Source organism: Galeopterus variegatus, unplaced genomic scaffold (genome assembly GCF_000696425.1).
Source record: "Galeopterus variegatus unplaced genomic scaffold, G_variegatus-3.0.2 Scaffold152, whole genome shotgun sequence".
NCBI classification, from domain to species: Eukaryota; Metazoa; Chordata; class Mammalia; order Dermoptera; family Cynocephalidae; genus Galeopterus; species Galeopterus variegatus.
Window position 1 is genome coordinate 161,447 of NW_007726263.1, and position 26,423 is coordinate 187,869.

The following is a 26,423-nucleotide window of genomic DNA, read 5'->3' on the forward strand; positions in this document are numbered from 1 at the left end:
GTGAATTTTCTTATTCAGCAGGCGGTATTCCCTAGATATTTGTGTTTAATCAAATTGTTTATAAAAAAAAAAAACTTGCAGTTCTTCAGAATTCTGTCTGAAGCTTGCCTGATCATAATAATAATAATAATATCCAAGAAAATATTTTTTAAAGCTTTTCTTTCAATCACTATGAAATTTTCATATTTAGACAAGACTGAATCTACACTTCAGATTTCATAACCTCCTTAAGTCTCCTTGTACTTCTTATATGCAATTCTGGGTTGTTGTCACTAGGTGGAAGGTTGACATTTTTAGAAAGGAAACATTTATAAACTTCAGTTCTTTTTAAGAAGCTGGTTTACCTGGTTCTAAAGATAATTTACTTTTAGAAAGTGTAGCTCCTTATCACATAACAGTTTTATTTATAAATTGGTTTGTCTATAAATAAGTTACCTTAAAGGACCTATAATTGTAAACCAAATGTGGGGCTCCCACTACAAATTATTTTTTCTTAAATAGATATCTGGTTTGTTACAATCTTTTGTGAACTTATCACCTTTTATCCCCAGAGTTAGAAACCTCTATCATGGTATTGTTCTAAATACAGCTGAAACAGCCCTGCCAGCTGCCAGCAGCTTTGGCGGTAGGTGGCCTCTAGTTGTACTGACTCATAAAGGTTTGAGATGTTTTGTATTTCTGGTCTTTCCCTATCTCTACTGAAATGCTTTTCTATGTATCTTGCTTTTATTAAGTCTTCATACAGTACCTTAGCTGACTCTTGTATCTGGGTCGGTCCTCTCATCCATGCAAAAAGCCCTGAGAGAACTTCTTCATTTACGTTTTCTTTGTGCCAAACTTTATTTCTTAAAATGTCTTATTTCGATCAAACCAGTTAGATGTGGCTTGCGTAGGCTCGGTAAAGCCCTGGCATTTTCTCTCTCATAATAGCATAGTTACCTGAGTGACTTTGTTAATATCTAGTGAGTGTTTATTCTTTAGTATTGTTCTTTCTTGTTCTGAGTTTTTACTCTCTACCTAAAGAGCTGGGTTTCTGTTCTACAATTATGTTCCCAAAATCTTTCAACATTTTACAAACCACTTTATTAGAGGGGCTGTCTTAAAACATATAAATTAAAAGAACATTGAAATGCTTTTGAATATTTAGAAATGTAACAATTAGTTACTAGCTTTAAAAAACCTAGCATTTTTTAATTTGCAAAATAAATATACTTATTTGGTATGTTGGTTTTTCCCCTCTACCAGTGTGAATGTGGCCTTATGAATAAATACAATTAATTGAAACCTCCTGGTGATGAAGCTGATCTTTGTGATTACCTAAATTTAATTCATTCACATATGAGCCAAATCAGATTTTCTTGAAGGACTTTTTAAAATTTTCTTCAGGTTTTTGAGGTTAAAACCTTTAGAGATGTTTAATTCTACTTCCTTTCTCTACCTTTATTATGCTGTAGAGGCAGTACTTTAAGAAGCAAAACGTTTTCTACTAGAAAACAATGATTTTTTAACTGCAAAATTAAATATAACCTTTGTGCTACATTGTTCCTTAAAAAGGACATCTCTTAATCATTTTTAAATCCATCATAAGCTATAACTGTATTCATTATCCTGTCACTTTGTGAATCTAATAGAACAAGAACAGCTGTTGCCTGGTCTCTAAACTGCAATAGGGTCTTTCAAAGTAATATACAGACAATATCAGAATAGCATGAGCAAGGTACATAATGCAAAATTAATCGAAAATTGGTGATCTGAATTGGAGACAATACTGTGGCATGTAAATACTTGTTGAGCAGCTAAAGTAATAGCAAAGCGTTAAACCAATAGAATTACTTCTTCTGGCACCTAACAGAAATGTTAATTGACATCAATCACTGGCTTGCAATAAAAGAGATGAACTTGCAGTTCTGAATGGATAGCCAGAAAAATTAAGTGAGATATATAAATGTTATAAAAAAGACAAACTACTTCAAATTAAATTGCTTTAAATGACATTGACCTCATCATTGTACCTTTGAAACCTGTCCCTAATTAAGAGCAATTGATTTACCCTTCCAGCTTGCCTTTAAAGCCTATCAGATCCCAAATTTGAAATGTTAAGAGCCCTTTGCCAAATTACTCTGCAATTCAGCTTTCCTTTGAGATTCTTAAATGATGACTAAGCACAAGCCAGTAGAAAAACAGTACTCAATGAATTTAAACCTTAGAAATTAAAGTGACATCTTTTTTCCCCATCAGAGAAGGTGATAAAATTAATAAAAGCAATTTTTAGCATAAAACAGTTGTAACAGAACAAAAATATGAAAGATATTAGACACCAAAGTGAGCTGTGAGAGGGACCACCATGCCAAAATTTCAAATGTCTGACCCACATCCAGGATAAAAAGGTTGAGTTTCTGAATTAAGGAGAATTTGTGAGGAACACTAGAAAGAGTTGTGCTGTGCGTGAGCATTATCCCACAGTCCTCTGCCAGTGGGAGAGCAGAGGGGTGGGTACCTGCCCTGCTGCTCATCTCAACTCTGGCTTGAGGGTTGCTGGAACATCAGAGAGCTTGATAGGTGTTCCTGGTAGGATGGGGGACACAGTAGGTTGGTGTTTGCCTCACAGCTGATAAAACTAAAGCATGAGAGACTGGCTAAAGTAGTCTGTGTCAGAAGAAGAGGGGGGCCACATTTGAGAATTATGTGCCCTCTTTTCCAAAGGCAGGAAAAAGGCCCCTAAATCCCAGGGCCCAGATGTAGTACTCTTAGTGGGAATATTAGTCTGGGGTCCTTTTAAAAGGGACCTTCCTCAAGAGGAATCCTGATAAAGCAATGGGGGATTTGCTGGCCTAGTAAAGGAAGCTGCATTTGTGGGACCCAGCAGTGATGTCTCCAAAGATCTCAGATGGTTTTTAACATATGCAGTCTTATGACAATATCAGTCAAGTCATAATTCTCTGTATCCCTTCGCCTCTACGATCCAAATTCTAAGGGATCAGAAACCTCAGTTAGCAAGAGGAAGAGTAAAATCACCCACTGGAGAAGAGAGAATAATCAGTCAGACTCTTCCCAGCCTCCCTTGCAGATTCTTTCCTGCATCGGGTCCCAAATGAGTGAGAAGAGAAGATTTAATATCGCAACAAGTTTGGAGTTTTGGTTAATTTTCTGGACCAGAAGATTTAATATACTAAATCAAAACTACTTTAGCAACATAAAGCTACATGAGAACTTCTATCACCTTAGAGACGAGGGAGGCCATTCTGCCTGTCCCAGCCTTCATTCAGACAGAAGAAAACCACTCACACTGAGTAAATTTTATAGGGACAGTAGGGAAAAGTAATAAGGTTGCTTTAATATTTATATCCAATGACTCCTAGTTATTTAATGTATGAGTTACACAATGATTTTTAATATTATTTTAGTTGAAACTTTATATTAACATTTTTACACCATGAACATACATAAAATATATAAAGGATGAAATAAATAAAATGTATAAACTGCTTGCTAATCATCCTGGCCTCATATGTGGATGGAACTCCATATTTCAAATAGTCTTCTTGAAAATTTTGATGTTTGGGAGACTACTGTTGTTAAAAATGATAATATCATCCCTGCTTTCTTCTCATTATGTGGCTGACAAGAACTCACACTGGAAGTAGCACCAGGGTTAGCTCTGCCTCTTTCCTTCACTGTACTTTCATTATTAGTATTAGCTATGAACCATGGTTTGTTAGGAATCTTTTTACGACACTCAGACATTTTGTGAGGGTTATCTTAAAGATCGATAATGTAGCTGTAAATCTGTGTAACTGGGCTCTCATAAACTTCACGTGTCATAATACACTCAAGTGAGGTGTATTATGCTCCTGTGTCTGCACTGTGCCACTCCCCCTATTCCTTCATGATGGTCCATATGCCAGAAAAGGAATTACTGGTAAACTAACAAAGTTAATGATTCAAAGCCCCTAATTTTCATGGGCCCCTTCCATAATTTGTTTGAGACCACTGTTTCTTCCCACTCCACTTTCTCCTCTATCAAACATCCCCTCATGTCAGATAGGGTTGGAGTGACAGCAGGCATCTTTTTGGATCTGAGTGGAAGTTGACTGAGGGATATGTTTAGTTTGCATTCATAGTGATTTTTAATAATCCAATTTTTCCTAATGAAAATATTGCATTTAGAATTTGTATGATGACCTGATGAAGAAACATGCCATAAAGTGAACTGTATGAATTGCTTTTTACAGACAGCTAGAGGCAATTAAACTCTGAAATTAAAGGTAAATCAAATAAATTACTATACCCAATATAATATTTGATGTTATCATACAACATAGCATCAAGAGTATACCATAACCATTTACAGCAGAACAATCCTACAGCTTCAACGTCCATCTGACAAAGAAAATAAAAAAGGATAAAGTGTTCTCTGAATGGCTGATCTATATTTCCTATTTCCTTATTTTCCTTTGAGGTAAAAACCAAATGAAGTCCAAAGTATAGTCACATGCCTTCTTTAGAATAGACCAAGTAATTAGAACAAGTTAGCCTTGGGCATAATAATTTCAAGACAGGTCTAAATATCATATTTTACCCAATGAAATTATTTCCTGCATCTTTCTCAGGTATTTGTTGGATGTTTACTATGATGTTAGACACTATAGTGAATTCTTACCATGTATTATCTCATTGAATTCCCACAAGTAATTCAAATGGAGCTATTAAAAATTACCATTTCCTCCTCCACAGTCTGATGAAAGATAGACCATTTTTCTACCTTTCTTATTACTTCTCATTCTCTTTTGGTTTCTTTTTCACCTGTAACGTATCAATTTAAAGAGTCAAAGCTAACACACCTTTCAAATAACGCTTTCCAGTCAGCAGGATTCATGCAAAATGAAAAGCAGGGATTTGACATGAAATGGTAGTTTTCCTCAGAGTTCAACCATAAACTGCCCCCATTCATGAACTCTAGCTGACTTCTCTTCCTCTATCCCGGTCCGGTGCGGGGGCAACACTGAGGGTTGCGATCCGTTGCCGGACATGGAAAAAAAAGACAAAAAAAATAAATAAATAAAAAATAAAGAGTCAAAGCTAACACACCTTTCAAATAACGCTTTCCAGTCAGCAGGATTCATGCAAAATGAAAAGCAGGGATTTGACATGAAATGGTAGTTTTCCTCAGAGTTCAACCATAAACTGCCCCCATTCATGAACTCTAGCTGACTTCTCTTCCTCTATGTTTTGCTCCTATTCATGCCTCTGGTGAATAGGAATAAAGCCCAGGGAACTGGGTCAGTGTGCTGGATCCAAACCAGGTGGCGCATAAGATACTAGTCTTTAAAGGATGCATTCTGTTTGACCCAGGAATTTGACCTACTTCAAAAAAATTCAATGATGATGACCAATCATAAAAGAATATCCAATAGTACTAAGGATTCAACTGAGATTGGAGACCATATGCTTATGTGATATGAATAGCTCCCATTGTGTATTTTTCTCTAGCTGCGCTGAACAGTCCATATGTGGAATGAAGTAATTAAATGGAAAAACCATCCAAAGTCTCAGATTTGCACAACATTGAAAGCAGAAAGATGCTTTAGGAATCTCTGGGTGATGGTAGGAGAAAAGTTCAAATCATTGACCATAGAATCTTGCCTGGTAGAGGAAGTGATCAGAAGAACACGTAATTAAATGGAAAAACCATCCAAAGTCTCAGATTTGCACAACATTGAAAGCAGAAAGATGATTTAGGAATCTCTGGGTGATGGTAGGAGAAAAGTTCAAATCATTGACCATAGAATCTTGCCTGGTAGAGGAAGTGATCAGAAGAACACTGATAGATGTAGAAAAAATGAGAGGGTTGAGAGACTGGAAGTTTATGCTGATAAGGCTGATGAGCTGCTGAAAGGGAAATGTAAATGAGAAATGATGTCTCAGAAACAGCAATAATATATTAACAATCCTAAATACCTATTATTTATTAAGCAATTACTATGTGACAGGCAATGCTTTAAATGTTGTTTTGTTTTGTTTATATTTAATTGTTACTACAACCCTGTGAGGTAGTTACTATTATTATGTCCTTTGCTTTCTTTTAGATAAGTAAATTAAAGTACTGAGAGTTTAAATAACATGCTAAGATCACAGAGTCAGTAGGTGGCAGAGCCCACTTTCTTAATCACTGTGCAGACCAAAGTCAAAGACATAAAGATATAGTTTATTTACAAAGGAATGAGGTTTCACAGGAAACAAAAGTGAGCAGTAAGAAAATAAGTGGAGACTGGGGAGGCAGAGTTCAGGGAGAGGAGTACAGAGTGAATGGGCATAAAGTTAGAGGAGACAAGAATAAATCATTGAGGAGGCCCATAATTTTAATGGTGTTAAAGGATTACCAGAATGAATGGCACTGAAAAAATAACTGACTCTAGATTTCCCAACTTTACAAATAATATTATTGGTGCCAGCTCAAGGCACATACTGTATATCATAGGTTGTTCAGAGAATAAAGTTGAAAGGCCCCATGCCAGCCCCCAAGGAATTTATAACTAGAGACTAAATAAAACAAGTACTTTCAAAAAGTATAATATAAGCCAGGGTAAGAAAATGTCAGGAAGAAAAACTAGAGTGCTCTAGGGCTCAAATTTTTTAAAACATTGCCTAGAGAGATCTAAAAAGTAGATGTGACATTTTTGGATTTATAGGATTGAGCTAAGTAGAAAAGTGAGGCAGTGTATTCTAGAGAGGAGAAAGTGCATAAACAAAACCATGGAGGTAGGCAAGTCAAGGGAACATCGGAAAGTAGCAGGCAAGGCAAGCTAGTCGCTTCGCCCTGAGCACAGAAGGGGTGTAGAAGATGAGATTGGAAAGGTAAGCTGGGACCATGTTATAACAGGATGACATACTGAATTTTATTTAATTCAAAAGGTGATGAGGAACTATTAGAGGGATTGAACCGGGAAATTAGAGAATAGGAGGTTCAGACTCAGAGCATCATTAGAATAGCCTTTCTGTTCAGAATTTTTTACTTATTTTCCAGAATGAGATTTGCTTATGTGATGGAGTACAATCTTGACAGTGATAGAACCCATATATTTTTCACAATGATAAAAATAAAACTTTGAGTTTGATCATTGCCCCATAAAAGCAAACTGGTTTTCTTATTTTTCCTCTAAAGAGTATTTCTAGTCTGGGGATCTAAGTCAACCAGCGGAAGGAAGTAAATTACAATGTACTTGTCCTCTGCCACACGTTTAAAACATTGTGAAATAAAGTAAAAATGAACATGAAAGGCAGCCTTTTAAATAGAGAAGTTATAAGGTAATATGCATCTGAGAGGTACATGTGGAAATGGAGAAGAATTTTCCTTTGGTAAAGAACAGGATTGGAGGGGAGCCAATTGTACATGTCTATATGAACCAGTTTTGTTTTTAGCAATCTTCTGTGAATCTCCACACATCTGTCAGCACTACAGAAGCCCTCAAAAGGTATGGTCAAGGGCACTTACCAAGTTTTTCTCTGTGCTACAATAGCTCTTAGTCTAGAACATCAAAATATATTTGTGAACTTAACAAGACATGTTTGTTTTTAAAATGCATTCAAAAAGACCACTGCAGAGCAACTAATGGCTTTGGTGACCTGAATCTTTTCTGTGGGAACAAACCGATACATTTCCATAGGAAGTAAGTATTTCTATGGGAAAACTGGGTATAGTCAGTTTTCCTCAAATTGTGTATGGCACCTGCATCAAGACCTCTAGGGATGATTTTCTAAAATGCAGGTACAAGGGCCCCCTCCAAACCTAGAAAATCCGAATTTCTGAGTATAAGGCCTGGTGATCAGAACTTTTACAAACTTCCTAGGTGATCTGTATACATGTTAAAGCTTTTGGGTCTTTGTCACCCATAATCCCTAAACAAAACAAAACTGGTTGGCTGATAGACAGAAGTGGAAGGGAGACTCTTGTCTCTGAAAACTCTTCTACCTTTTGAATTTTGAATTTTTTCATGAACAAAACTTAAAAGAATGAGCACCATATTTATATCTGCACCCGTAGAACCAGGCAGAGCATCTGGCAAATAACAGTTGTAGATTTGAACTGAGCAGCATGGTCATAAGAGGCATAGTTTATAATAAATAACATACATTTTTTTACATCCCTATTTCCTCTCCCCTTTCCCTGACCTTCTCAAAAGAAAAAGAATAATTACTGAATTGTCAACAGCTTTTGCAAGACCCAGTTTGCTACTTATTCTTCTTGGTAGTGTTTTGTGCAGCCCCAATACCTGGACCTAACAGATTCACAGGTTGATGCTGGAAAGTATAGATAAAACTTCTCCTATCTTTCTCTTAGCTACATTTTTACAAATGGTATCTGCTTCCTTTCTCATAAATACTAGTGTATGTGGTATTTGGTATTTACCTTTTACCTTTTACAGAAAAAAGAATTCACAGATAAGTACCATGTTATACATATCTATATTTATTAGGCTAGAAAGAATTTTTTTCCAACTGTTAATCAAATGAACTTTATGCCTTTAGCACAGTTTCCAGTGATTTGAGTTTTAAAGAGCTAATTAGTCTTTTTGGTAACAACTAATTATACTTATAGGGTGCTTATAGCAAAATTGTTTTAGAAATGCAATTGTAACTTCTTTTGACATTTTCCTTCTCACTGAAATCTCCAAGTAAAATAAAAATAGTTTATTTTGACCCATTCATCTTTTTAAAAAAACAAACCAAAAATAAAACCTCATTCTGAAGCACTCTGAAAATTATAAATGTATCCTCTTTAGGAAAAGACTAATATCTATTTTCCCTAGATTGATAACCTTTTCAAGATTTTTCTTTGTTTCTTTCTATGCCATGCAGAAATTATTGTCAGGTGAGGAATGCCAAGGAGTGACATTATAAATGTCATAGGTCAGAACACGGGTAAGGAAGAAATGCTGTCTGGAAAGCAAATCTAAGTTTTTGACCAAAACATTCTCATTATATATCTGTTCTCACCAATCCTGTTACTTGTTTTGCATACCTTCCTAACTAAAAAATAATGAAGAAAATGTGGAGAGGCTATATGTTCAGCAAAAAATATGCAGTGTTTCACGTCTAGAGAGAATATTGTAGCTCATGAAAAAAACAGCATAAAAAGAAACTGAAGTGTTTTATGTCCCAATGAATTATACTCCCTCTATGGCCTTGTATTTCTTTAGGAGCACAAAACAATGAGACCAAAGTTTAAAAGGGTCATGAAGTGACATGCATTACAAAAACATCACTTTAAAACAGTCCTTTTGTTTATTGTGCCCTTTGCATTATGTTAAAGTGGGTATACGAAATAGAATTGAAAACCTGGGAAAGGTTCCATGCTTAGAGGCTAAGTAGCATTTCTTTTACAGGACTAAGTTCAACACCTTACAAGTATCACCTTAATTCTTACAAGTCAGGTTCAGTTTCAGCAAAAGCAACATCATTAAATAGCTCATCTAATTCATTTTGGGTCACCTCTGTCTTTATCAGAGTAGCATTTTTTACTTTCTATAATCATGCAGGTAGAAAAATGCACTCTGCTTTGTCACAGCATAAAATGCTTTCTGAGGTTGAAAAGTGAATTCAAAGGGAGTTTAAATGTATTGGTATCATAGTTATTCAGTATCTCTGAGTTTCCCATTTCTGTCCAATGCAGATATTATTCAAGTGAAATCTGACACATATATATTTATTGATAAGTCTTTTATAAAAATAAAGAAAGAAATTTGAAATAGTGGCTAACCAGGTTAAAAAAGGTATTTTTTAATTGTATCATTTTTTTTATTTTAAGAGAAAGGCAACTTGAAGTATCATTTTGCTATTTGTTATTAAGCTACAGTGAAAAATGTGGCATATAAAACAAATGAGTAAAGATTGCCTCTAACAGAAATTAGAAAAGAACTTCCTCCAAATTTAAGAATGATTTTCATAATTTTCTCAATCGCCTACTGTTTCATAAATTTTAGGGGAGAAAAGGAGGGGATAAAAAAAAGTCACAATTGAAACTACTATAAAAAATAACCAGAAAGTTAAACTTTAAAAGCCTAATTTTTCAGAAAGACCCAAAATGGTAAAAGTCTTATTTATCAATTCCATGACTGCATCAGTCTGTTGATAGTTATTTAAAATCACCTTCAAAGTATTTTGTTTGCAAAACTTCTAAGATTTAATGTATGATCAGGCAAAGTGAATAGGAACACAATTAAATATTCTCAATCATAGTTGAAGCTCTTCATGTGAAAGCCACTGAGTATAAGACATTACTATTTCCTCTTATTCTCATTGTAATTACATTTTTTTCTAATTCATCATATGAAATCTTAATATAACTTTTTCTCTCATCTCTACCACTTTACCTCAATGAATTTTTTGAGTATTTCTTTCAGCTTCTAAATGAATGAACTATTATATTCATTATTATGATTATAATAACCATTATTACAATTCATTCACATCACATTATATATTTTGTACTATTATCACATGAATTATTTTTATGATCTTTTTTATAGCACCATAAATGTCACAGTGGTTTTCTTTGCCATTGAAAATCTCATGCAGAAGAATTCTTTTGATTTGTCAACTAACCAACAAAAATTATTTGCATCCACTTGAAGCAGCAGCTTTAAAAATGCTCATTCTGGGCCGAATCCATGGCGCACTCCGGAGAGTGCGGCACTGGGAGCGCCGAGGCCGCGGGTTCGGATCCTATATAGGGATGGCCGGTGCGCTCACTCGCTGAGTGCAGTGCTGATGACACCAAGCCAAGGGTTAGGATCTCCTTACCCGTCATAAAAAAAAAAAAAAAAAAAAAAAATACTCATTCTACATCTCACAACAATTTAGTCAAACCTACAGAATTCAAATTTATTTTATTATGAAAAGTTTCCCACATTTGATGTGATTTTTTTCAGGGCATGGATTCAATCTAGGTCAGCTGCTTCCACAAGAAGAGTTAATTTTATCTAGTCAAGCACTGAAGTCTTAAAGCAAGTATTTATATTGGGAATAATAGACCCAATGAATATGGAAAAGGGTTTGAGAATGTTATTGATGGAAAATAGTTAATAGTAAAAGCTCAGGCACCAGCCTGTTGTCATTATAGCCTCTAAGAAATGCAAATCATAGGACATTCAGTTATAATGGTAATATTAACAATGAATTGATTACTTATACCCCTTAACTTAAAGTACTACAGTATAAACCAAATTAAATAGATTGAAATTACAAAATCCCAACCTCCTGGAATCCTGCTGCTTCAAATGATTAACAGTCTACATACATATCATGAGTCCATTATGTGCTGACATCTAGAATACGTTATTGGACTAACATGGGTATGTCGCAGCTATTAGATGTTGAACTCATTTTTCGTTATGAAATATATTAAAATTTCAGAAAAAATGCTCAAGTCTTGCAAATAACATATCTTCTAGTATGCATTAATATGATAAGAATTTTGGGGATATGTCCAGAGTCCAAAAACACATCATAAATTGAAACCTTTGCAAAGACTAAAGTAAAAAACGTCAGTATTGCTATGATTACACTGCCCTCTAGTGGTAAAATAACTGATATTTACACTCAGGTTTATTTGCCTTTTTCAGATCAGCATTTTCATGACCCATTTGTCCAACTATGGGAACGACCGACTGGGATTATATACATTTGTTAATCTTGCCAATTTCGTGCAGAGCTGGACCAACCTGCGACTTCAGACTTTGCCTCCAGTGCAACTGGCTCACAAGTATTTTGAGCTCTTTCCTGATCAAAAAGACCCTCTCTGGCAGGTAAAAATGGTTCAATTATTGGTATAACTAATAAATCCCACAAACATATCTTGTAGTCCTATGAGATAATCCAAACTGAAAAGTAAAAGCATCTGAAAAAAAAACTGTACATTTTGGAAATGTTAGTAGATTTGAGGAACTACTTCTCCCTTAATTGTAGTCTAAAATTATTACTACATATTGAGTCAAATTCTCTGTTCCCTTGCCCATTAGAAATTGTAGAATTCTAAAAGTTCAGTGAAGGATTCAGTGGATGTGATGTCTTCAATCAGGAGTGAGAGATCAATTTGCAGATAGGCTGAAAACAGGTTGTATGTAGGGCAAGCAGCCAGCTGGTCAGCCTTAAACACCACTCCATGTCTCTAATGACTAAATCACATTAAAAGGTCTCTGAGAAGAATTCAGAACTGACATCCACCTTCTGAACCATGAAGTACACCGACAGCCACAGAATGTGGACAGCTTCAAAAGTATTAATTGGGGATTACTTTGGACATGGGGGAAAGTGTTTTATTGGAAAATCACTGAACTTCTCCAGAGAAAAAAAATTCACATTAATATGGCATATTCAAACTGTTCTAGGGATAACCCAGATTTCAAAGCCTAGACTCTTATGTGTCGTAGAATTGCAGGAACTACTTTGAACTTAAATTGTCCACTCCATGATCTGCAGAAATAATCTTAGCAAATAATTACACAGTGTGTACTCTGTATCACACAGGACACTTTACATATGTTAACTCATTTAATCCTCACAGCTACCCTATGTGGTAGGTACAGTTATTATCCCCATTTTACAGATGAAGAAACTGAAGCACAGAAAGACTGAGTCAATTAAGCAAGGTAGCACAGCTAGTGTGTGATAGAGTGGGAATCAGTTCTAGATCTTTTGGCTCCAGAGGCTGTGCTCTTAATCACTGTTCTAAATGCTACTGCAGTAACAGAACTGATGATAAACAATAACAATCTTCAGAAGTAGAACTCAGTAAATTTCACAGGTTGAAGTTGTGGTAAATTTTGAACTGTATATTCAATTCATTCAGCTTTGAACTGTGAGTGAACTTCCTCCTGAGCACAGATAACTCCAAGATATAACTACATTTTTAGCAGGTTAAAGTCAGTGGTTATGGAATTATGAGTGCATATTACTTTTCAGTTGCTATAACAAGCACCTTTTCATCTGAACCACTGCAAAACATTACCAAATGTTAGCCACTGTGAAGATATGCAATTTTCCTGCTAATTTAACACCTTATTTTTAAACTGAAATCATTATTATTTCAAGTGAGAAGTCTAAAACTATTTTTTCTCCAGAACAGCAGCCATAAAGAATATCCTCACTTTAGTCTTAACATCTGTTTCTTATTTTAAAAGTGGCTTTATTTGGGGCCGGTCCGGTGGCGCACTGGATAGTGCGCCACTTGGGAAGCGCGGTGGCGCTCCCGCCCGAGGGTTCGGATCCCACATACAGACCGGTTCCCGCTCACTGGCTGAGCGAGGCGCGGGAGCAACCCCGAGGGTTGCAATCCCGTTGCCGGTCCCTGGTCCGGTACGGGGGCAACACTGAGGGTTGCGATCCGTTGCCGGACACGGAAAAAGACAAAAGACAAAAAAAAAAAAAAAAAAGGGGCTTTATTTAACTTCACATATCTACAGTATTAATTGAATAGAAATAAAAAGTGGCCCTATTTGCCCATTCCTGAAATAGTATAAAGGGTATTGTTAATTTTTCCCCTTTTCTACATAATATGCACTTTGTAGTTAAAACAAAGGGTGTTCTAGATACCTCTTGCAGTTAGTGTTGGTTTTAAGTATTATAGACCAAAAGCAGAATTCAAAAGTTAATTCATGCTCATTTTACCCTTTTGCTAAAATTTAATACTTTTTAGCATTATAGTCTGTAAAGTTACATTTTTAGATATATATTTACCAACCTTTCAAGGCAGCTGAAAGGAATCTGCTGCCTCTTTAAATATTATGTCTCTTTAAAATCTATTATAACTAGATCCCTCTCCCTTTGAAACACAGCAGGAAAGCTCAAAGTTACTTAGAATAAAAATATGATACCTTATATTTTAGTTATTTATTGATTACTGAGGGTGTATCTTCTTTCAGGTTAGCAGGAAGCATAGTCTCAGCCCAGAAAACTATTTTTTTTTTAAAAAGTAAAAAATTAATACATAGAACTGCAGTAGCAAAAAACTATTAAGTTCTATGAGGCTGTTTACCCAAGGTGGAAATATCTCTCCTCCTCCACCTTCTCAGTATATGCTCAACTTCAGGATGGAAAGGAGTTATTCAAAAGCTTCCATGATGCCACTCTGGGGCTTTTATTTTTTAAAAGGAGCCTCATTTTTTATCCCATTATTTTCTGGGATATTTTCTTTTAAGGACAAGAAAAACTAGCACAAAATGGACACACTCAAAAAATAATACATGTCATATTCTTCTCCCATTTAGAATCCCTGTGATGACAAACGCCACAGAGACATTTGGTCTAAAGAAAAAACTTGTGATCGCTTACCAAAATTTTTGGTAATAGGACCCCAGAAAACTGGTGAGAATTTTTTATGTTATGATTAACCAAATAGTGTAAAAATCCTGATGACTAGACAATGAGTTCTTGTCAGACAATGAGTCCTTAAACTTCGTATGAATGCTGATGAATAACAATGTTATTCTCTGACATAATCTTAGTTTAGCTCAGTAATGTACTTAAATGCTTGTCAAAGTGTTTTTTAAAGTGATAAAGATGAAATAGATGTCACACTGTTTGAATATCCAGCAGTTAATTTGGTGGCACATATTTATTTTCCCCAAAGATCTTACTGAAAAGTGTTGTTAACATTTCTAAAATCAAAACTAATCAAGTATTTAGAACGTAACTGACAGGACTTTGTGAAAAGTCAAAGAGGGACACATGTAAGTACCTATAGCTCTTTATAATAATTCCCTGCCAGAAGAATAGTCTCTAAGGCTGCCAACTTCCTGATATAAACTATTTCTTGCAGAGATGACTATTTTTTTAAAGTCCAAAAGATGTTTGACAAGGGCCGGCCCGATGGCGCACTGCTATAGTGCGCCGCTTGGGAGTGTGGTGGCGCTCCTGCCGAGGGTTCAGATCCCACATACAGACCGGTTCCCGCTCACTGGCTGAGCGAGGCGCAACACCGAGGGTTGCGATCCCGTTGCCGGTCCCGGTCCGGTACGGGGGCAACACTGAGGGTTGCGATCCGTTGCCGGACACGGAAAAAGACAAAAAGGAACAAAAAAAAAAAGATGTTTGACAAGCAGAATTCCTAGACATAAACAAAACTTTGTGCTAAGGACGGTATTTATTCATACCCAGGAGAAATCATTTGCACCTTTTCTTAAATCGGTGTGCAATTTTTTCATTTGCACCTTTTCTTAAATCGGTGTGCAATTTTTTCCCATAAACTTCTTATTCCTATAAGAAGCAATATTAAGATGAAGCCCAGTGAAAGCTTTAAAATGTCTGACATTCATGCTGTATCCTGCATGATAAATTTTGGGGGGCCTGGGGATTCTGGTTTTATAGTAAACAGCCATTTCAACCACATAGCTTGCTAAGGGTAATACATTCCCTCTCCTCATCTCTCTAGAAATAACTGAGAATTCAATACAATGTACAGAGAGAGTTTAGCCTACTCTTTTTTTCTTAGTCCCATTTGCAGATATCTGAAAACAATAAATATGACAAATACTTTTCTTGTCCGTATATATTTCACTTGTCCTTATCTATCTAAAGTCAAAAGGCTGCTAGAAAACATTTAAACTAAGGTCTCTTCAGTGACCCCCTACTGTCATCACATAACCTGGTCATTTCTGATCACATCTCTCTGAAGCTTGGCATATCAAGTTTGCTTCAGAAAGCCCTGCAGGATGTGCTTCCTCTTGTGCTGGATATACAGACATTTTAATATCATGGTTAGATAGCAGAATTATTACTTATATTAAATTCAGCTGGGCTAAATGTTTATATTACAGTTTGGATATAACATTTACCTTTGGAAAATAATTTTTATAGAAATTAATTCCCCTTTATAGAGATTGATTTTTCCCAGTTTGATTGAGGTATAATTTAAATGCAATAAAATTCACTATTTTAAATGTACCATTTGAAGAATTTTGCAAATTGTACACAGTCATGTAACCATCACCACATTCAAGACACAGAAGTTACGGCACCCTAAAAATATTTCTCACATCTTTGCAGTCATTCCCCACGAGCCTGCCCCATCCCCAGCCATAGGCAACCACTTTCTGCCACTGTAATTTTGTCTTTTCTAAAATCTCATGAAAAAGAAAGCATACGGTATGTAGCGTTTTGCATTTTGCTTCTTTCAATTACTATAATACTTTTTAGAGTCATCCATGTTTATCAATATATCATGAAACTGATTTTAATTAGACAAAAATATCTTCTCACACCAGTTCCATGAGAATTAAATAGCTTCACTTTAATTGTAGTTTTGTCAAAAGTATTTTTCTGGAATATTATGCATAGATTTCTAGTTATCTGGTTATTCAAATACTTTTCACTGTCAAAACTGACAAAAATATAAAAACGGAAATTTTGTGGATGGTTATTTAAATGTGTCTGTGATTATGAGCTGAGTTCTCACTGACAATATATACACAGAATAGTTTATTCAGATTGAAGAATATGTATAGGTAAAGATACAATTCAGAAACCAAAACTAAACAATTTTTTGACTGCTAATAAATTACATCATGCCGTTTACTGACTAAACAGAGTAATTAGATTATATCTATCTTTTCTGTTTGTCTAATTAATGCTGATCATGAAAAAGCTATCAAAAGCAAACTTCATGATTTAATACAATTCTTAAAATAAAATTCAGAAAAGAATGTTTTCAGTTGATCTAATAAAGGAATTCATCTGTTTTCTTTTCTCACGTTATAATAGCCTTACTTCTTTTTCCCCAAAGATTTATTCTTTTCAGTTTAAAAATATGCCATGTGCTTTTCTGAATTATATCTCAAAGTTATTTTTTAAAATACCTTACAAATATTTAGATATGGCATTATTTAGGTACTTTCACAGAGTTTATCTCACTTGACCCTCATAAACCCTGAGAGCTAAGTGTAAAGTAAGGCAAGTCATAACTAAATCCAAAATGTTTCATTATTTTAGTTATTTTAGTTATACTAAGTTTCCATTTACATTGTCAGAGCTAGGGCTCAGACCCTCCAAACCCACTGTACAGACTGGATCACCAGACCCCTCACACACAGGTCCATGCTAGGTAACTGGGAAAGATTCCAGGAGCTGCTGGCAAATGACATGAGCTCAGTCCTCAGCTTCCTCAGTGGCAGTGGCCTTGCAGAGGATCCCAGGGGCATTACCACCAGCAGCCTCCAGCACCAGGAGGGGCCTCCCCATTCCCCTTCCAACGGGGGGGGGGGACGGGACATCCCAGGGATGGGAGGCACGGTGGATCAGAGCCACACATCCTTAACCCAGGACACCTGGGTGCACATGCGCAATTACACTAGACGATAACCAAGGAACACCTGAGCGCCAATGCCTATTTACTTCAAATGCTCAGCAAGATTCTGAACATCTGAGGGGCCCTGACAATTTTTCCTATATTTTCCAACAGCTAAGTAAGTATTTTCTTCCTCACTACACAGATGAGAAAACTAAGACTCAGAGAGGTTAATATTTTTTGTTCTATTTCACACAGCTGGTAAGTACTAGAAAATAAACTTTTGATTCTAGAATTTACCTGACTCCAAACAACACGCTCTTTCTACTTTACTGTGGATTTCAAGTAATGGGGAATTTTTTCCCCCAATAAGTATTGCTTCACTTTTCTTCTAAGTCAGTGATTCTTGAAGGATAGTCATTAGACCAGCAGCAAAAGCATCATCAGAGAACTTATTAGAACTTCTTGGGCCACACCATAGACCAGCTGATTCAGAAACTCTGTGATTGGACCCAGCTATCTGTGTTTTAACAAGCCCTCCAGGTGAACCTGGTGCATGCTAAAGTTTGAGGACCACTGTTTCAAGTCAAGCTTGTGAAGAACATTTTTACTTTGTACAAGTGTATCATAGATTACTATATTTCATTCTCTATCTGTGATTGTAGATAAAGTGTTCATTGTTTGCTCAGATATAATCTAGGAACACTGCCTTTTTCAATTAACTTTTTTAAAACAATATTGTTGTTGACATAGTTATTTTAACAATTTTTTACTGCATAGATATGATAGATTTAAGTACAATACTAATGAAAGCCTCTCAGAGAAATAAGAAATTCAAAATTTTGTACAAATGGCAACATGACAGTCTATCACTAAGCAAAATTTCTCCAAGTGAGAGAAATATTAAAAGGCCATGTCTAATTACTATTGCTAGCTATTGAACTGGAATACAATTAACAGGCCCTGATCCATCAGAATGTATAATAATGTAAATCACATTAGAATAGAGAAGAAACTAGAGGGTATATTTCTCTCTTAGGAGAACTGAACACATAGACCAGAAATATTTTTGTATTATGATCATAAAAACACAGTCACAGTTGCAAATACAAGGTTAAATCTTTGACAAACTGAACCCAAACTACCTTACTTTCCTTGTAAAAGTCTGACTAAGCTGCACACTTTACCTCCTAATTTAGGCTTGCAAAATACTGATTTTACAGTTTGAGAGTGCCCACTTTTTAAAAACCACACACTTGCTCCCCAGTAATCACAACTATATGGGTACCTGTGATATGACATTTTCTTTCCAATAAAATGCAAATTTTGTAACTTAACGTCACTAAGAAGTAACACCACATTTTTCCAAATTTAGCAATCTAATCAATTTTTGGCACTACTTTTTCTAAGTATGTAAGTACATTCACGCTTAAGCAAACTTGAAAGATTAAATTCTTTCTTGAGTTTAATTAGCTTTCATAGGCCTCAGGAAGAACTTCATAGGAGAACCCAAGTATCAATTTTGGTAATGCAACATTAAATAATGATATATCCCTTTTTCATGGTGCTTTTTTTACTATCAAAATATCTTCAGGTACATATGTCTTTTTATCCTCAGAAAATCTATGAAATAAGCAAGATACATGATTTTCATTTAAGAAAGCTGAGATAAAAGGAAGCTAAAAGCCAAAGTCACAGACAAAATCAGTAATTAAGCAGAGATCAAAAGCCAGTTCTCCCAATCCCTGCAACAGTTCTCTTCCCTTCATACCACACTATCTCCACTTTTTAGAATCTGCTTCTTTTAAAATTCTGGTTATCCATTCAGTCTAAGTCAAGGAATACTTATAATAAATCTGTTTGGATCATTGTAATATTAAATTTATTAATGACATTGAAATGCTAATTAATACTAGGAAACTGTGTTTTCATTTAATTAATTTCTAAACTTCTGTTGTCTTTTCAGGCACCACTGCTTTGTACTTGTTCCTGGTTATGCATCCTTCCATCATTAGTAACTCCCCCAGCCCAAAAACCTTTGAGGAGGTACAGTTCTTTAATAGAAATAACTACCACAGGGGGATTGATTGGTAAGATGGGTTATTAGTATAAATCTAAAAGTATATGTACTGTGCACAGTATAAACTTAGTGCTAATATTTCGAAACAGAAGTTTGTAGCTAAAAATAAAAGTTACCCTCTGTGCCTTGGAAATTGATTCAATAACATGAAGGAGCACGGAAATTATTCATAACAAACACTTCTCAGTTTATGAAGAGAATTTTTGCCACAAGAGGCCCACATGTAATTTCAATTGGCATTAATTACTTTTGATAGTAATTACAGATAGGAAGTCAGAGAAATAGCATAATACCCAGGAATTTCATTCTTCTCTACTCATAAGAAAACAGTTTCATATCTTTCTCTTCTTGTGCACCTTTTCATTATATAATGCTATAACCCACATATATAATTTTCTATTTTGCCTTGGTATAAGAGGTTAAAAAGTAAATAGAACCAGAAATCTGTGTATATTTTATGAGTAATGAAAGCTATAAAAAAACTATCAACAATATACAAAACTAAATTCTTTGCCTTTGAATTGAAATTAGAAATATATCAGCCATGTGAAGAAAATAGTTAAGATCAAATAAAAAATAAAAATGTAAGATATACATGAAATATAGTAATGTAGTAGAAATAGATGGTACAAGCTAACATGTTAATTATAAAACGTATCTAGAGGTCATTCTATTGATCTATAATACTGGACAGAGAGTGGCATAAGAATGGAATTCTTATAATAATTCTAGAGCATAAACATTTTGCATATATTTTAGCATAAAGAGTCATATATATTAACCTCTGTTGTCAAGTTGCATGATCTCAACTTCATAAGAACCCCCTCAAGAGTTGCTTGTGGGTAGTCCAAATGGAAAGATAAAGGAATGCACTCAGTATAATTTGAACATATACTATGATTTACATATATTCTAATTGTTATATATTTTACTGCCATTTCTTCAGTACAGTGCTTGATATTGTGTGGTGTTAAATAACAACAGGGAGTATCAAGAAACTATCAACTACTTCAGCTGCTTAACATATACACGGGGTCTTCAAAATTTTCATGGAAAGATTCATGTTATTTTTTATTTATTTATTTATTTTTGTGACTGGTAAGGGGATCATAACCCTTGGCTTGGTGTCACCTGCACCGCGCTCAGCCAGTAAGCACACCGGCCATCCCTATATAGGATCCGAACCCGCGGCCTCGGCGCTCCCAGCGCTGCACTCTCCCGAGTGAGCCACGGGGCCGGCCCAAGATTCATGTTATCTTTTAATTTTATTTTCCATGAACTTTTTGAAGGAGCCTTATATATGCCAGTATATAGTAGGAAAAAATTATGTTAACATCAGGACTAAAAGGAATGATTAAAAATTGCTTCGGAAGTAGAAGGGAACACAATACCTGAATTCCCTGGGACAAAAGAATATATGATTAAAAATTGCTTCGGAAGTGGAAGGGAACACAATACCTGAATTCCCTGGGACAAAAGAATATCCGGGAATAATCAATTTTTATCATAAATTTTATCAAAAACAAATTTTGATCATAAGCCAGTAATGTGTATAGGCTCTGTAATAGGAACAAAAAGCCCCTTAAGGAGTTTACAAGGAGATGATGACATCAATAAGTAGAAAGCTAAAGAAAAATGAAAGATTTTAAATATAACTCACTAAAAACACCCCAAATACACTTTTGATTGACAAATTATATGTGTATAAAAGGCAATTAATAGAAATAACAATAGTAACTGCAAATGTCAATCTACGGGAATAACCATAGCTTTGTTCTCAACAACATCGGATGTTTCCAAGTCCTCTCACTGGCATTTTCTCTCTATGAAGCATGAGCACCTCAGTCATCCCTCTGGAACCATGGTGCCACAAGGCTGAAGAGTATATGTCTCAGAGTTCCAGAATCACTTAAAGAATTGACCCAGGCACAGTTAGTTAATCTGGATGCGTGGATCTGCTTTTTTTGGAGAACTGGATAAAACCAGGCTTGCCTTAACTAAGAAGCAGCCTAAGCACAGGCTTAGGGCACAAGCAAAGTAGAGCAAATGAAAATTAGAAAACATCATTTTTGACAAAATGGCCAAAATTTGCAATTGAAAGATCTAATAAAAATGTTTGATTTATGCATACATGTAAGTTTTATCTTTTGCGGTCTGGTATTATTATTTTTAATTACATGAGGATGTAGTGGAGGGTCAGAGTGGTGAATGGAAAGCCACAAAATTCTGTTAGTATTTAGAATACCTAAATGTCTTAATTTGACTTTGAGTAAAATCAATTAGAAATACTCAAGGTCAAACCAAATAACAAATGTGGAGTATTACAAACATTACATCTTTTAGGAAAAAATAAAATTGCTGAGGTGTTATGCTTTGTGGAAGGAGCAAAGCTTAAGAGAGGCAGGCATTCACTTTAACCCCAAAATTGTTAAACCACTCTAGTCTGCTGGCTAATTCTTTGGATACCTGTATTCATATTCTCCTAATGTGAGCCTATCTGGGGAGCTTCCGAGTCCCACCCTGGAATTTTGAACCTGAATTCCTTTTATTTACTCGTTTATTCATCAAACATTTTTCAAGTGGCTACAAGTGCCAGCCAATGTACTAGAAAAATGTGAATATACTGGCAAACAAGAACTGGACCCTGCCTTCTCCTTAAGCCTCTGAGGCCAGGCCAAACCAACACATTATAAGAGGTCCAAGATCTAGAACTGTTTGAGAATTTCTTCAAAGCCTAAACTGTTCCAGGTATAAAAGACTGCTGGGAAGGTGGGGCAGTTTTTAAAAGCTAAAAGTTATCTAATTTCAGCACCTCTGTCCATTTTTTGTGATTTTTGTTCTCAGAAGGAGCAAGCTTGAGACAAGCTTTGTCCAAATAGGATACCATCAGACACCTGGGATAACTTAAGCACCTTGAGAATCAGTGTGAGCTTCTAAATAAGCAGTATCCTGAAATTTGGCACTTTCTGTAAATAGAATGCACACAACAGAAAGCAGATCAAACTTTCCAGAAATTTTTATATATCTCTTTCCCCCTAAAAGATTCCCAGAATGACATATCACCAACAAGACAATTCCCAGAAAATATAAAAGGATTTCTTTATTGCTCTTAATCTCAAGATATCACTGTTGCATCAGCTAAGCTTTGCAATTATTAACAACTGGAATCTTACCAGTTTTAACATGTAAGATGACATGATCTCACAGTCAAAAATCTGTCTCACATTTTCATAGTCTCTCTCTAAAGAAGCCCTTTTCCTCTAAAAGGTGTCCCTTAGTGCTTCAGAAATATTTATTGTCATATGTTGAGTTCTATTTGACAATTTTTACATGAGTGGAACATTAAACAAAATCCTTTATTACAGTTCTTGAACCTACAGGTATCCCTGTGTTTACTCTGCTGGAGATTTGCATTCTTACTACACTTAAGGATACAGGACCTGAACTTGGGAAAATTTGTAGGATTTTTTATTTGGAAATATATACATATTGTTAAGATGTTTTTATAATTATTCTAAAAGAGGAATATAAATGGCTTTATAGGAAAAAAATTAAGCAAATAGTTAATATTTACACCAGATATGTTCTGCATTTTGACACTTAAATGGTTAAATATAACATTGGCAGAACATATTAGTGAGAATGAAATTATTCTACTTGTAATAAAGTAAGAAATATATTGTCTAAATCCTTTTAAAATGTTTTCAAACTGAACATATTATCTGTCTTGACAAAGTTTTCTTTTTGTTTGAGTACTTACATTTTTCTCTGTACAGTATTTCTGTATTTATATACCTTTTATATAGTTAGGTGATTATTATTTTAGTTTGATCACTCTGTGTCTTCATTTTTATTATATTCTGTACCTTTTTTTCTGCTATTAAGCAAAACAAAAGGAAATTCTATTTAGAAAAACATTTTCAAAATATATTATTAGTGTTCTGGGTAGTTTTTCCTTGGTAACTATAGTAAGATAAATGCCTCAAAGAAGTCATCTTTTGTTTAGGAAACAAATGAATTTGTGGGACAAATTAATGTCTTCAATCACAGAATTTGAATATAAAAAGTCTTATTTTGAGAAAAATATCCTTTCCTAGGTATATGGACTTCTTCCCAGTCCCATCGAATGTCACCACTGACTTTCTGTTTGAGAAGAGTGCCAATTACTTCCACTCAGAGGAAGCTCCTAAAAGAGCTGCTTCTCTGGTCCCCAAAGCAAAGATCATCACCATTCTCATTGATCCATCAGACCGAGCATACTCCTGGTATCAGGTAAGGAAAATACAGATAGAATCCAACAGGTAAAAGGGGAGAATGAACAATGGAGGATTATTTTTAGAAATAACCACCATCTCAGATTTTTAACAAAAGAAGAGTTGCTAGATATTTGATATTTGCAAAAAACTGGATAAGTTTTTCTTTGTTTCCATGGAAAAGCTAAGTTTCTCCATTAGTTTTTGTTAATTTTTTATCAATTAAGTTTACATAATAAAATTTTTTTAATTTAATAAAAAATTAAAAATTAATTAAATCAATTTAATGAAAATTAATGCAATGAAGAAATTAAAATATAACAAAATATTATGTTCTTGTGTATATATCTGTATGTCTGCATTTTAAAGGTAAACATTATAATAATTTAAAATAATTATTTTTCATCTTATACATATGTATATTCTATAAAAGGCCAGATAGCAAAAATTTCAGGCTTTGCAGGTTATATGATCTCTGTTGCAACTCTTCCATTGTATTTTGAAAGCAGCCATAGACAGTACATAAATGGATGAGCATAGCAGTGTTCCAGTAAAACTTTATCTGCAAAGCTGTCAGTTAGCTTAGTAGGTAGAGCACGGTTTTGATAACACTAAGGTCAAGGGTTCAGATCCCCATACAGGCCAGCCACCAAAAAAACCAAAAACTTTATGTGCAGAAACAGGCAGTAGGTCATAAATTGCTGACCCCAGATCCTAAAGAGGTTAAATAACTGCTTGTACTGAAGGAGCAACTTAGTGGCAAAGCAAATATAAGAATCCCTGAAAGTCCATCCTAAACAAACTTGTTCTAAGGCTCTTTCTCATATACTCATTGCCATTATGTTTCTGATTGGTTGCAACCTAGCACAGAAACAATCACTGAAATAATTTAACAGACTCTAATGATAATGTTTACATATCAAATACATTTTTACTTTAATAAATTACAAATAATAATTAGGGGGAAAAAACCTGTCCCAGTGATATTTTAATCACCAAATGGAAAGTTTCAATAAAAAGCAGCCAAAATTAAACATAAGAACATAATAAAATTAATAGAGTCAGTGTCTTTAGTCTTTCTCTAGGATCTTTAGTTATCATTTCTCAGTTTTGTAATTTTAAAAATGCTTTCCTAATGTTTATGTGTTCATCCATTCATCAAATAATTCTAATGACTACCATGGGCAAAGTATTGTTCTAAGTGTGATCTGAAGATTAATAAATGTGGATGCTACACTTGAGACTGCTTTCAGTCTATTTGGAGAAATATGAGTAAATAAGCATACAAATTAGAAAGTGATAAGTGGTGACGAGACAGGCAGACTCAGAGTGATAAAGCCCATCTGATGAAGACCACTTGGGACAAGTTAGATTTATTCACCGACTAGAGCAGAGGAGCCTGAACACCAGAAGAGCCACTGGGCATTTTTCTAAAGAAGGGAAGGGAAGGATTTGTAAAGGGAGAAATTTAAGTAAAATTAAAATGAAGTGTTTTGACAGGCACAAAGGGGTTATCAACAGGTCAGGGCTGAAAAGCAGACTAAGGGTCCTATTTCCTTGGAATCTATAAAGTTAAGATAAATGTGAAATGTCGTGTATACAAAAACCCCTTGTCTGAAACTCTGCAAGAGGGCTAGATATAAAGTTACTTCTCTGTTTTAAATTGACCCACATAGCTCAGATCCTCCAGGCAAGAGTGCGATGTTCCATTCTTACTGATGATGATTTCAAACAGCTAAGTTCTCAACAATTATGATATTAAAGAATAAAGTTCCTCAGCACTAAATCTTTTTGTTATTTAACAAAAGTAGTTTTTCCAGGTTCACAAGAGGAAGAATAGATTGTCAGGAAAAGTTTTGTGGTAGGGATAGAGTAGGAAAAGTTCATACAAAGCAGATGCAATCTTAGTTAAGCATATTGAAAATCTGCACACATCCTGAAAAGCTAAGATCCATAGAAATCCACAATTCCACACTAATCATTCATGTCAAACCTAGAGCCATCTTGTAAATAAAAATATACAGCAAATTGCCGCACACTGATTTTATTTTGCACCTTTTACCTTTTCTACCAGGTGTCTGGAGAAAAGAGAAATAAGCCTTAATTGACTCAAAGAGAAGGAAGAAAATTGGAGCTTAGCAACCACTTAGCCCCTGAAAAATTGAGAATTTGCAGAAAAAGGAGGTTTCAAGGCTGCGAGCTAACAAAACGTCCTAAATATTACAAATAAATCACTCCACAGTGGCAAATTGAGGGCCTTAACAAAGTCTAGTAAAGTTTGTAGTACAGTAATTTGAATCTCAATTGCAGCAAATTTGCTATTCTACTAAATGAGGTAAACATCTGCAGACTCACCACTAAGCCTGAGTATTTATTGGTCAATTTAAGGAAAAGGTGATTTCCTCAAACCCATGGGCCTGAGCCTGAGCCATTATGAAACACTTTCCTATTTGGATTGTGGCTTTCTAAATTTTCTGCACAATAAATGGTTCTGATTCACTGCAAAGGTTACCATTAGATAAAATAATCGTGGCTTTTAGATGCTAGGTAATATATGATAAAAGCTGTGGATTTCGGGTAATGTACATGTCAGAGTTTTCAGTAGTTTCTCCATTTAAAATAGCCAGTAGGGCTTTTCTAATCTAAAACTGCATTACTAGATGAAGCAGAACTATTTGGCAGAACGAGTAGAGTGCTTGTGTATTATGGATATACACAAGACATGATAAATGGTCTGCTTATGGGCTGAAAAAGGGTCATTTAAAGCTGCTTTCAAAAGTTTACTTTCAGAGTAAAATCTATACACTAAGGA

At 35.0% G+C, this 26,423-nt stretch overlaps 1 protein-coding gene across 1 annotated transcript in view; it reads left to right on the forward strand.

Annotated features, from left to right (window-relative positions):
- NDST3 (N-deacetylase/N-sulfotransferase (heparan glucosaminyl) 3) overlaps window positions 1–26,423 on the forward strand; it is a 164,098-nt gene that overhangs the window by 122,874 nt on the left and 14,801 nt on the right. The window contains exons 5-8 of the mRNA XM_008592183.1: window positions 11,622–11,804; window positions 14,265–14,361; window positions 19,245–19,368; window positions 23,456–23,630. Coding sequence (XP_008590405.1) covers window positions 11,622–11,804; window positions 14,265–14,361; window positions 19,245–19,368; window positions 23,456–23,630 — 579 coding nt within the window. The remainder of the gene's footprint in view (window positions 1–11,621; window positions 11,805–14,264; window positions 14,362–19,244; window positions 19,369–23,455; window positions 23,631–26,423) is intronic.